Source organism: Anthonomus grandis, chromosome 9 (assembly GCF_022605725.1).
Source record: "Anthonomus grandis grandis chromosome 9, icAntGran1.3, whole genome shotgun sequence".
Taxonomy (NCBI): domain Eukaryota; kingdom Metazoa; phylum Arthropoda; class Insecta; order Coleoptera; family Curculionidae; genus Anthonomus; species Anthonomus grandis.
This window is the reverse complement of record NC_065554.1, coordinates 18,370,507-18,384,863: the sequence shown is the minus strand read 5'-3', so window position 1 is coordinate 18,384,863 and position 14,357 is coordinate 18,370,507. Positions and strand designations below refer to the sequence as shown.

The 14,357-nt window shown below is 32.6% G+C and overlaps 1 protein-coding gene across 10 annotated transcripts in view; it reads left to right on the top strand.

The window, feature by feature from the left end:
* Positions 1-14,017, top strand: part of LOC126740396 (tight junction protein ZO-2) — a 99,011-nt gene extending 84,994 nt beyond the window's left edge. For 6 of the 10 annotated variants that reach the window (XM_050446396.1, XM_050446393.1, XM_050446395.1 and 3 more), the window contains 6 exons: positions 621-801; positions 860-1,218; positions 5,876-6,179; positions 9,708-9,936; positions 10,181-10,222; positions 13,473-14,017. In XM_050446396.1, coding sequence (XP_050302353.1) covers positions 621-801; positions 860-1,218; positions 5,876-6,179; positions 9,708-9,936; positions 10,181-10,222; positions 13,473-13,654 — 1,297 coding nt within the window. In that variant the 3' untranslated portion in view covers positions 13,655-14,017. The other 4 variants (XM_050446400.1, XM_050446399.1, XM_050446398.1 and 1 more) reach the window with 4 other exon arrangements.
* The last annotated feature ends 340 nt before the right edge of the window (positions 14,018-14,357 follow it).

Sequence of the window (14,357 nt, the reverse complement as noted above, 5' to 3'; positions counted from 1 at the left end):
TTTATTAAGTTAGTGCTGGGAGTAACATTACTCTGTCGAACATTGGGATAACATTAGACACACATCGGACAATATGTCTTGCCACTATTATTCCAACTTTATATTCCAGCCTTACATCTGATATTCTCGAATAATACTGTGACTTCTTCTATGTCTATACTTCCCACTCCTGGCCATCTCATCTGGCTTATTCCCATTATGTTGATATTTATTCTCTTAATTTCTTAAATAGCATTGTCTATTTTTCCTGCTTTTACCATGGTTTTAACGTTTTAAGTGCATATTTTAATACATTTTAGTTGTATTGGGAGACTTCTACAAAATCATAGTATTTACATCTGAGCATTGCCATAGATGATTTTTACTAGGACTATCCCGTAGGATCTTTAATGTAGCGGTTATCGTTTGCCATCTACATCCTTATGCCGTTGACTAATGTTTTGCTTCATCCGTCTTTATTTATTCTCATCATCAGAGCACAAGAGTGCTCATCTACACGAAGCCGTTGACAAGCGGAAATTGGATGGTTATTTTTGTTATTTAGGATGCAATTAACATTTGCTGCTTACATGACTTTTTTCTTATATACCGAGTAATAAAAAGTTCTTAATTTTTTATAGTTATGATATGGAGTCATCGCACCCAAACATAAACACCTTAAACGGAAATCAATACAAACCAATTCCGCCCCCTAAACCGAAAAACTACAAGCCGCCCCACAGTCAAAGTTACGGCAGGGGGGACGGAATGGTACCACCTGCCAACATTTATCAGCATGGAAAAAGTCACAGCAATCCTGTGGTAAGTAAAATATGTCCAAATCCTTTGACGTTGTTTTTCATTTTGTTTAATACCTTAGGACCCTCGTAATACACACCCCAACTCACCTCACCATAATTACTACTACAATTCGCCGCATGCGCAAGCTACCCATCACGCCTCCCCGTACAACCAGTCGTCATTGGGACACTACGACATGGCTCCCCCCTACCATCACGAATCACCGCGAAGACACCCGAGCATCTCCTATGCAAGCCGAAGCGAAATTCAGCAAATAGCCGCCCACGATTATGGTGGAGGTGATCATCATCATCATAATCATGACAATCATCAAATGGGCGACCATCGATCGCCCCCTGTTGTCGATTTACAAGGTTCTAGAGAGCAACGGGGGTCCGCCTTCGAATTGTATCGGAAACCCGTTGGTCATAACTTGAGGTAAGTTTAGTTGTTTTGTGAATGTATTTTTTTTCATGGTTTATTTTGCTCTATTGCATTATGATGTATGTACACTGGCTTTTCTTGTTTCGATTTTTTTTAACTGTATATTGTATAATTTTTTTTTCATCTTTAGGGTAGTCTATATGTTGGACTTTTAGGTATGTTATCGTGTTCTTTTGTGTTTGTTTTTTTTTTAATTTATTTTTTTTGCCGTATTTTTTTTGTGTAAGAAGTATAAGGTAAGTATGCATGTTTTGGTGATGGCAAACATAATTATAGACTATCACGTCTTATAACTTACTAAGTTTTTAATTTTTTTTTTTGGGAAAGACTAACTTGCCATTATAACGCCTTTTACAGTTTGAAAAAGTTAACTCGAAAATTTGCATCTAAATCATTCCTGTGTATATATAAATAATCTTAATTTTGTAATAATAATTATTTCTTGAGTTACTCTTTGGGGACTTCTTTAATAATAATAAAAGAAACCATTTGTTTCTTATGGTAATTACCAGAAGATATTTACTGATGAATAAAATACCATTAATGCGCATGTTCTCTTGTATAATATCTTATAATAGGAAAAAAAGAACAGACATTTGATCCGTGAGGTACTCTCTATGTTATGAATATATATTGTGAGTAATTTAAGCTCCAAGATCAATCAAGAACCAAATCAAACTATTGTAATTCCTCTACAACTACTACAATAGAGCTTTTCAAGGATGATATCATGACTAATACTGTCAAATGCCTTAGATAGATCACACTTTACTTTTATTAATAAAAACAACTTTTCCATCAGTCGTGTTCATCCTCTCCTGTTCATTTGGATAAAGGAAAGACGATAAACAGCAAGAAAATTAGTTAAAAGCTTTATGGAGCTTTAAGAGTAAAAATTAGGTCAAGTAATTAAAGGTAGTTAAGGGGCGATTAACTGTGTGCTGCAGGTTCTACTAGACTTTGCCTGCAATTCTACTGAGTGAGCGTTCAGAAATCGTCTATCATTGATCAACACATTGTTCAGCTCTCCTTCGGAATGTTACTAGAGTTGACTGTCTGATATAAATAGTATAATTCTTTGCATAGTCTCATAAGATGAAAAGGGAAGGTATTTAGTGAAATATGTATAAAATGTTGGGTAAATCATCCATCAGGGATTTAAGGACTTCTGACGACCACAGATGCTACTACATCACTACTCTATTTTACAGCGGAGTTGTATACACATGTCTTATGGAATTTTGATCTTACGTATGTTTTCATATTAAGTGCTCATGTAAAATTGCTCTTTTCATTTAAATAATTTGTCAAAATACAATGAACTAGTTACCAAACAATTTTAAGATAGTCTTGAGAGATGGTCAAAACCTTTGTGAAATGAGGATGAGCATAAACCGACTTAGTTTAAGATCTAGATCTATATGGATCATAGACTGTAACAATATAATATTGTGGAGATAAGAAACTATTCCAGTTATTTTGTAGTTATCTACAGTTAGAGCTATTTTGCTGTAATTTTTCTATTTTTCCAGAGTATTAAATTCTTAAAGTAAAAATTATTTCTCGCTGATTTTAGGTTATGATGAAACGATATTAACTGCCTGGAAGAATTTTCTTTTTAATTTCTTTAGGAAGTTGACTTTTTAATTAGAAATATTAAATAATCACTACTATCATGAATTTCAAAAGCAGTTTTTAATGCCTGAAAGAGACACCGATAAGTTACTTTAACTGCCTGGATAAAAAAAAAAACATAAATTAATTAATAATTAGTCTGAAAGAAACACAAAAGATTTACATCTGTTTGATTTTTTTTTATTGACAAAAAGAGACAAATATTTAAAAATTAACTAATAAGAAATTAATTCTACTGCCTGGAAGAACGTTTAATTTTTTTCCAGGCAGTTGAACTCATTTCGCACATATTTTAGCTAATAAAAAAACAACTTCAACTGCCTATAAAAATTACTTAACTCCCTGGAACAATTTTTTTTAAAATTTTTTCAGATCAACTAGATTTTTAATTATTTTTGTAAATGAGGTACTCACATGACGAAGCTAGAGTACTATCTATCATCCGCAAACATTAGTATCAGATAAGTTCATATGTTGAAAACTCATTTCAGATTCTCTGAAAAACCCTGCTACTGTAGGACAAAAAGCAGTATATTACAACATTTAAGCAAGATTACACAAGATTAGTACAATGAACCACCAAACAATGGATGGTGGTATTGAGATCAGGTTTGTCAGGCCTAAGTCTGTTATTTTTTGAGATGATTGCATTCGTTTTAATCAAAAAATAATTATAGATCTTAGTATTTTTTTATTCTGTCCTTTCTGGTTAGTTGGCAACATCTACGCCAGTAGTTTATTTCTATTGCTTTATGTTTTTTTTTTAAATTTTTGTTTATTTATTATCCAGAACTCTGAACCATAGGCAGCAATACTTCTATGATACTTTTGTATATTTGTTATTTTGTACTTTCGTATACTATTTAGTTGAAATAAACTCGAATGATATCGAATCTGAACTGCAGATTTTGATATAAGGTCAGGTTCTCCAAGTTCCACTTTTTTGAAATCCGATTGGGATCAATTGTTGCTTGCTTAAGGATTTTTTACCGGAGTTATACTTTGCAGGTGGGTTGTTTTTTTAATAAAGAAATCATATTCTTCAATTAATTGACTTAATTAATGATCTCCATTGCGGATATCTCACAAACAAAAATAAGAGAACTAGAGGAATAAAAGGGTGCTATTTATAATGTCTTAATAATATGCGAAATGACGCATAGCATATGATTAAAAAAACTAAAGAGAGTAAATGCCGAAGAACTGGTGATAACCAGCGTCTAAACTATGGGTGTAAAGGAGAAGAAGAAGATAAAGAAACGTCATTCTCGAAAGTTTTTAAATAATCCCATATATAACTGTATAATTAAGTATACATACCTGTATTAGAAATGTTATGATTTTATCTTCCATTTCAAGGATAATGGATGAGTACACTACAGGAACTTATTGTATAAGAAAAATACATATCTGATTTTGCATCTTTGGTAATAAAAGCCTTTTTATAACCCTACAAATCAGAAGTCACGTGATGCTAAAAACTAAAATATTCACAGATTTCTAATATAGATGGTAATATAAGTGTTGATTAGAAGTCTTGATGCCAGTTTTATTTCTTAAAAATAATTCTTGTTAAATGGCCATATCTCTCAATACATTCTTTTGAAGCTTTTTCGTGAAAATTTTCCATAAGCCTATGCAATATATCAACGGAAATATTAGTGATTTCTTCAATAATTTTCGTTTTAAGCTCTTGATTAATTCTTGGCTTAACAATGAAGACCTTTTGCTTTAGCCTCACAAACAGTAATCACAAGCCGTTAGGTCTGGCGACCTTCCAGGTCAGTCAATATCTTCTCGTCTAGAAATAACGTTTGTCGAAAACAAACTTTGCAAATAGTTTAAGGCCGCTCTTGTCGTGTATGAAGTAGCACCATCTTGCTGAAATCACGAGTGGTTGTTCTGGGGAAGTCTGTTTAATTGCTGGCCCAAAAAACGATTAATCATATTGGTGTAACGCTCGGAATTGACCATCACAGTGTTATCATTCTCATTTTCAAAAAAGTAGGAACCGATAATTCCTATGGATGATATAGCACACCTTCGGGCTGTATAACGGTTGTTCGTGGAGCTTCTGCGGATTCTCTGAACTCTAGTAACGGTAATTTTCTTTGTTGGTAGAGCCGGATAAATGAAAGCGCACTTCGTCAGGCATCCATAAATTGTGAATATCGGTCTGATTCTCAAGGAAAATTTGAGCAAACCGTAGTTGATTTGGGATATCTGTTGAGTTTAGTGCTTGACTATTTGAATTCTGTATGCGTAAGTAAAAAAGTCTTACATATATTTGATGCTTGAGCTCACTTTTGGGTTGAACGTTTTGGACTGTACTCTACAGATTCTCTAACGCGATAGACGTTCTCAGGCGTTCTTACACTTTTTCCTGGTCTTTTAAAATTTGATATTGACAGCTGAATTTGTGTTTTCAAATTTACATATCCATTCCTTTACAGCACGAGCGGAAGAAACTTGCCCTGCCTACCACTGCTCCACAGTTATTAAATGACACGGTGACCAATCATTTAACAAAACAATTCACAGCTAACTAGTCATAGTTGCGAAATAACAACATTATCAAAACTTTCCGCTCCCAAGTACCACCTTGTATATTTAGTAAAGTCGCAAAATATTCATTGTTCTAACTTCCAGTATATGTAGTCTTAATGAACCTTTGGATCCTGTGGCAAAATCTTTCAAGCAATAACATGATTCTAAACAGAATATTTACTAATTTTAGTAAACTTACACCAAAAATCGTCGGATTCTGAGCCTAGAAAAGGCCAAACATTGTGCAATTAATCTTCCGTGGCAAAAACATAAACAAGCAGAAATAAAAAAATTCAGCTTGAATTAAAAATATATTGGCCTTTGGCCTCTCAAGCTCCAAAACAATTTAGTAATAATGAAGTTTTCTAGCATTATTACCCTGTCATCGGTAAAAAGAGATGCAGTTAGTCTCCCAAACACCATATGATCATCACCACTAACACTAACTTCATCTCTTTTTATCACGCAGGGGCATAAATCATCAAGACCCATATCACCATAATCATCCGGAGAGCGACTATTATGGATCGCAACCCGAGTTGGCTCCCCCTCACAAACTCACTCATTCATCCTCAGCAACTAACTCGCCGAAAATCAAGCCTAAACTAACCAAAGCGCAGTCGTTTAAGCATAATAAGAGCGAAAACGGTGGAGGGAGCGGTTTTAGCACGCCGAGGCTGTTTAGGAAATGGTCCTTTGGGAGGAAGAGTAAGGAAGGAACGCCTAAGATGGGGAAGAAGGTGATGAGGGAGCAGTGTATTAATGAGAATCAGGTAAGGATAAAAAAATATTCATATTTATTTTGAAAAATAGGTTAATTTTATAATTAAAGGCAATTGTATCGACGTGACTGAAACTTTTGAAGGTATTTTCGCTTTAGGGAAAGTAAGTCTTAATAACCATTGCTGATATTACGCTTCAAAGTACGTTTCAAAAGAATAATATTATTGGGGATCTGGGTAATACTTGTTAGTAATATTGATGGTCTCTTCTACCAATTAATTAATCAAGAGATTAAAGAGTTATGACATGCGTGTGGATTGCATTTATTCATTTATGGATAAATGCAACATGCTGCATGTCTCAGCTTTCTCTACGTTAAGTTTGGGCCGTACTTTATTAGAAGCGGAGTAGAAAAAAATGCATTATTCTTTTTTTAATTTGTGACTTAGATTTCTTATATATTATATTAAGTTAATAATTGGATTTTTTTATCAAGCAACGCTATCCAATATTCACCTCCTCATATATTTGAATGTTCTGAGTTACAAGGTTTTGCTATTAAAGTTTAAAAGTTTCTTCATACGAATGACAAGATCCTTACTGCGTATAGCTAGGATATTCATAGATAGTTCCTGTATCAACAGTTCTTTAAGGACATGCATTTTGGATAATGTTTTGATGGCTTTAAATTCCAGTACAAGATTTAAGTGCAGATAATCTAACTATTTATGAAGAAGCCATAAAATTATCTATAGATATAAAAAGAAAAAGATTGTAATGAGATAATAATTAACATTATATAGAACCTGATTGCTAAGCATCATATAATAACTCAAGATACTTTCCGCTATGCGGCGTATTATAACGAAGCCTTGTAGGTCGGTAGTTTCAATTCTTTGGCCAAGGATAATCGACAACTTCATAATAAATAAAAAAAATCATAATTATCTGTTAGTTTCAGCGAATAAAGCACGAATAGTTAAATGGTAAACTGATAAGTTTATCAAGTGATACCTGCTTTTTTAAGGCGGTACCTGCTGATATATGTTTCTGCGTTTTGGCTTTTTCAGCCAGGGCAGGGCAATCGGAAAACAAATTGTGTAAACATCTGTAGTGTCTCCAGTTTTGGAGGAAAAATACAGCGTCCACAATAAGGAAGTATAATATACTCAAACTTCTATATACTTAGATTTATACTTCCATATACTAGCTTATACTTTCTTAGTGTGGATACAGTATTTTTCTCCAAAACCGGAGGTACTAGAGCTGATTACACGATTTGGTTTTACGGACTTATTCATGATCCTTTATGTATTTTTTTCTTTAATTTTTTTATTCCTTTAGTTTTCTGATTATACTGCCTTGAAGAAGCCAAAAAACAGAAACACCTGTCGGCAGTTACCACTTTTATTGCACTTCTGCTTCCTGTCTGTTAAATTGCATTTATCAGATCATTTTTTTATGGTTCATTACTGTTGAAAGTATTAGAACTACCACGGCATCCAATATATTTCGAGTTGGATCTATAACATTCGTGATAGTTTTAGTACATTTATTATGTACAATACTGAAGAGATAGTGATTTTAGTTTGGTCAGGTCTTTTCGAGAGAAAGAAGTAATAATATTGGTCGATTTCTCTGCAGAATCTTCAGTAGTCTTCCTTTCCTCTAGCTCTAGCGTCTAAACATCGTCTGTTGTACTTAGATCTTTCATTTTAACCAAAAAGATTCCTTATCAATGATTTTTAAATTATGCCACTGCATAACAGTAAGTTCACTATACTCTTTACTCAAAATGCTCGTAAATGTTGTTTTGTAGATTCTCCTGAACTAATTTGCATAGTGACAGCAGAAGATAATGGACAAATTGTAGATAAAGGAAAAATAATGAATATTTTACCATTCGACTTCCAGCCATTTATGTCAGATTAGTTTGTCAGTTTTTAAAGTTTAAAGCTTCCTCCTTACACAATTTTTATAAACAACATTAGAGGACATCCAAGACTCTTCTTCGGAGGTATGGTCTGAAGATGTGTACCTAGATTAGTTTGCTTATGACAGTAAAAGAGTGGAAGTTTCGAACAGACATTTATCAAACTTTCGTTATTTGTGGATGTGATTTGGATTTAAATTAGCTCGAGTCCATCTAAATAGATTATAGTTATATTAGAGTCTTGTCGTTCTGGGGAAAATTCATGATTTAAATGTGACTCAATTAGTAAAAAGTCTACTAGTCTAAATGCTCAATACCCTCCTGAAAAATTCACTGACATATTACGTCTACATATTCCAACCATGTTTACAATTTTTCAAGTTCTCCTTGTGGAATATTAGAACTCTTTCATCAAGATTTAGTTTCTTCAAAGATTAGTTTACATAAAATTGATATCTGATCTAGAATCTGATCTAAGCATAGTTTTGTGCAAAGTAGGGCTTAAAAAGATTTTCACTATTAATTTGACTATCCTCTGAATCTTTTAATTAGCCAATGCTTTAAGAGCTTACCTCTCGAAAGAGTACTCTCGCCTGACTAAACTTTGACTAGAGTTATTGGAATTTTTGAAAATATCATCTAAACATATCCTTTGATCAAAAGTCCGGAATCGTGAACTTTTTAATCACACTATGATCTGTTACTGTAATATAAAAAGTCTTTGATTTTCCTAGTATTGAGAGCTCTTCAGTTGTTTTACGTCAGATTCATACATAGTATCATAGAAACTTATTTTTGTTTAATTTGTATTCGTTCAGAAGCAGTCGACCCTTCATTGGAATGAGTAAAGTTGTTCCTTTATAATTATTTTAATTGATTTTTAAAGACTATATGTCAAAAACTTCTATATGTAGGATCACAATTGTTCAATAAATTTTCCTATATTAAATGCCTTTTATCGTTTCACCAGTTTTAGAGCCTTCTAGAGCCAGAAACTGATTACCGTTTACTTTCTGGATCATTCTTCCATTTTTTCAATCAAAGTCTTAGTTATATATTTAATAATAATAATCTTTATTTAGCAAAAAAAAACTACATAGATAACAACAATCGGTGGTATCAATTGTGTTCATAACAAGGTCGGCTCGTGTTGGTGGTTCAAGCAAGTTGCGACACATGTTTCCCTTAAAGAATCGACAATATTTTTTAACTTTTTTAAGCGAAGAAATGTATTTCCTATCAACAAATTGTGATATTTTAATTTTCTACAATAAATGGAACATGGCTGGAAATTAATACCGGAGCCATGCCAAAATGCACTACGGGCTTTTAGTAACTACTATACATATTTAATACTTCTTATAGCGATTGCGTTGACACATTTCGAATCTTTCGAATTTTAAAAAATAATAGCACAAAATTGAAATTTTAAAGTACGTTACTACAATTGCATTTACTTGAAGCACAGTTCCATTTAAAAAGTTTAAAAAAATTATTTACGCAAGAACTTATGTTTATCAAAAACTTAACTCATCGCGTTTTTTTTTTTTGGACAACAGAGCTTCAATGACTTTGATTGAAATGAAACCTTTCAAGACCAAAATTCTACTTTATAGATCAAATAAATTTAACTTTTTTCGTCCAGGTTATCAAAGATTTCAACAAAAACTCGCAGGACTTCTCGAGACCCTCCAAACGAGACGTCACCTCCTCTTACGTAGATCACAAGGGGGCCACGTTAGTGAACGAGTACTGGGGCGTATCGTTGGAAGTTCCCGAGGGGGCAGTACCGAAAGGTGAAGAAAAACAAATTTATTTCGTTATTTCCGACCCGCGGCTCTGCGACAATGCTCCACCACTGGACTTGGAAAACGGTAATTTAGTTACAATGTGGCATGCTTTGCAGGTTGACTTTTGTTGTGTAAATGTATGGTGCTGGCTTATACTTATTTGTATTCCTTCTTGTTTTCAGTGTTTTATTTTTCTTATTTGTTTTTTAAATTTAGAATCACTGTAATATAGCCAGTGTACATACATTAAATGCCTTGTGTTATGTATATATAAATATGTTTGAGTTTGTAATTTTTTTTTAACTTAAATTGGTTCAATTTTTTGCAGGTGAAACGATGCTGTCGCCTTTAGTTATGTGTGGACCGCAAGGTAATCATAATATATAGTCTTTTTAATAATTTATCATTCTATCCACCTTCTTCCGATCGCTTGATGAAATTTTGATTTGCATTTATTTTTTGAACTACTAGACGTATGTAAACTGTTTTGACATAAAAATTACATCTAATATCTTATAAAGGAAAAAGAAGTTACGTTTTAGTCATATTTTAAGTATAGATAGATATGTAACTCTTTATTAATTCTACGTATTAATAAGAATATAAAGTAAATAATATTAAAATAAATATATTTTACAACTTTTCGAAAGATTTAGATATTAAACATTTAATAAATACTTTTGACATCACCTTAACCTCCAAACGAGGGACACCATAAGCAATCATCTTGCAATACTCAAAGCGACACTGTCCACACAGGCTTTCTACTTTTAGTTGAAATTAACACCCAGAAACAAAATTGATCCGGACGATTTTACTTCTTTATTCTGAAAATATTAAATTAAATTTATTCTCTTGGTAAGTCGAACAATATCAAAAAAACCTATGTAAAAAAATCAAGGGTGTTTACTATTTTGGATATATAGCTGTGAACATTTTTCTAAGACGATTTATTATCTCCATAGAGGAACACTTTCTTCAAGCCCAATATATTCCATAAATATTTACTGAATAATGTTCTATGTTACGTTATCTACCAATTTCTAACTGCTGAAAATCATTATTATCTGAAAAACTTATATAATTTGATTTACAGTTAATTTGCCTTTAATCTTTTTTACTCCCAGACCGCACTTGTTTATTTTTACCGAAGGCAGATTTAAACCTACAGATATGGTAAAATAGCTTTAATTCCACAGAAGTGCTAATCCCATAAGAACATTATGTCCCCTGTATTACTGTGTTTGGGATGTCAAAATTACTTGCAGGTTTACCTATTAAATATGTAATTCTTAATTTTTTAAAATATTTTTGAATATTTCAAAAAAAAAACCGGATCATTTCGTCAAAGTTTGGAATATTCAAAGCGAAATGCAGCCACCCATTATCCACGCACGTAATTTCGTAAAAGTACTAAATTACCTTTGCTGCTGAAACTAAATGGCTGAAGTACAGCTTTCATGGTGCCAAGGTTGAATAAAATGAAATCTTTTCTATCTGAGAGGACTAAGTAAGTGTCTATGAAAAGATAGATCCTCAGTTATGTTATTTCTAATGACGTACCTCAAGAGACCAATACACTTCCTCCTCTACATCAATTCTGAAGAGATAAGACCGTTTGCTGATAATCACCAATGATGTAGATCTGCAGGATTGTCTCAGTAGACTAAGACATTAAACAGATAAAGACTTGTAAGATTTTTCTTTGATCTATCAGAAACTCATATTGTGAAATTTAGAGTTATAGCGGGTCTGAAAAATGGTGCCACTATGACCAATATTTCAAAGGCTGTTAAAGTTTCCAAATATATATATAAAAATGGTGGTTCACAATGTTCTTCTATGTCTTCCGAATTGCAGTTTCCACTGATTTCACTCCTGTCTGAAGTCATTCTTGATTTGTACACTGCACGCACGCCTCCAGTAGTCCATTTCCCGGGATCTTAGTTTTTCATTTCTTTTATTGCTCTGCCAAAACTGGCTATTGTCTATGACAATTATTTATTAATACATGTTACATAGCTATTCCACACAATTCTCTAGTATCAGGTCTTTCTGTAGGCCCTCAATACATATGTACTCCCTTCTTAGTCCTTCTCATCTACTCTAGGTTGTCATATTCTTGGGTCATCACTATTTGATCATCTGCGAAACAGAGGGATTATGTACTTTATTAGTTTGAGGTTGTTTATTGGTATGCACTTGGAGTTACATTTTCTTTTCAATGAATTAACAGACATCTTCATTAACAGACTTTCTTCTCATCGAAGAGGTCTTTCGCCGCTTTTATGAAGGACGCACTAATATTTGTTTGTTCGAGAGCATGCCATGTCTAGTTTTAAGGGATACTATAGTAGGCTTTCTTAAATTATACCATACTCCATGTCACGATATTGCAGCTCGATCTCTTCCTTTACAATTTTTCCATATATTCGGCTTAATGTACTCGTAATGACGATCCCTCTATAGTGGTTGCAATGGTCTCTCTTTTCCCTTTCTATAGAGTGTTGATATAGTGATGTTTTTCATTCTTTGGGTACAGTCATTCCATTTATGCGTTATCGAAATATGACTGCAATGTCTGAATACAGTTTGTTAGTTCGATTTTTGATTAATTTTGCTGAGATATTTCCAGGCCCTAGCGCTTTTCCATTTTTCAAAGATTTGCATACTGTTTTGACTTTGCTTATAGTTATTCTAATTGGCGATGCTATAACATGGACATCTTGTTGTTACTATTCTGAAAACTCGGCCCTGTTTTGCTGTAGTAGTTTATAGATATACTTATCCCATTGCTTTAGTGGGATTGGCGCAATTATATCTCGTTTCTTTTCTTGTCTTAAAAACTTTATACACTCTTCTGATTTTCTAGCGTTGATGATACACTTTTCCATACTTTTGGTTGGGCTTGCTTGCATTTTGTTTTGACTTCATCGGATTTTGAATTTAATAACTTCCTGTATTTGTTTCCTTTCTTGATACCCCAGTACTTTCCTTGTCGCTTCATGAATCAATCTTTAATATCCTGATGGTCCTTTACCTTAGAGTCTAGCCTTCTCTTGTACAGTGTTATTTTTAGGTTATGTTCTAGGCTGTCCAGATTGTTCCTGATTTCCTTGTTTTTTTTAGCGCATGCTTCTATCATTGTTTTCATTATTTGTTTCAGTGCGAAAGATATTCTTACCTTCAAAAGGTATTGATCGCTTCCATATATTACAATATATTGGTGAATCATATGATGTAGGTAAAATCTCTTAAGGATTCATAGCTCGTCCTGCTCGCGAACTATAATTAGTCGCATTCCATTGTCGTTGACTTCTTAGTAGTTTCGAAATATCTTGGTTTAAACATATATCCCAAATTAATATTTTAATTCTTGCCCATTTAAATTCTTTAAGTAAGAAACTAGGTTTAGACTGCTATAGGCTAGAACACAAGTTAATGCATTGGTATTTTAACCGTGTTTGTTCTCGTTTATCTCATTACTATGATTTAAAACAAAACTTACTTTCCAACATTTAAAACGCCGCCGCTTTGTTTAATACTTAAAGGGAGAAGAGGGAAATATTTACGTGCTATCTGTTTTAAAAAATACAAATTTTAACATATTTCTTCCGTAGGTACTGAATTTTTAAAGCCTGTGATCTTAAACATCCCCCATTACGCCAATACGCTCCCTAGTTTGGGAATAACATTAAAAGCGACGGATTCCGAACAAGACGTGCACACCGACTGGGACAATATTCTGTTGCCTAGCAATCATGCGGCCAATAGTGTGGCTGTAAAAGTTGATCATTTCTAAAAACACAAATCAACTTGTATAGTGCTTCCAATTGTTTTATGGTAACTTTGCCGGCAACCTATATTGGAAGTACTTTATAATGTTTTTTTTTTTAAGTTTGTATGTGATTTATTAAAATTCAATAATTAATTAGTATTAAGGATATTGATTTAAGTGACAGTTTACTAGAAATTTACATTAACCTGTTGACTATATTTAGATGCGGCAATACATATCAGATCTTTTAGGTTTTTAGATTGTTATATTTCATATCTATTGTTTATTATTTAAATGTAATATGGCATTTTTTACGTATTGTAGTTTTAACTTTCTTTATTTTGTAATTGTATATTATGGCAATATATATTATTATATTAAATTTAATGGTTTGTTTTATTTTTATCGGTATGATATTTTTTCTACGTTGAAAACAGAACAAACATGGAAAAGTAGAATAATTATAATTTTTTTCATTTTCAGCCGTGATAGGTTATCTTAGATCTATATATTTAAGATATTTATTTATTGGTATTTTTTTTTTTTTAAACTAAGGGTAGTTGAACAAGTATGTACATCAAGAGTACCAATAATCTTTAAATAAAATCTTTTTTTTTATAATTTTAAGATATTGTTTATATATTTTGCGCAAAAAAGGGTATATTCATAAAATATGAAAAAATTGAAATTTGTAAATATATTGAATAAAAAAATTGTCTGGTAGTTT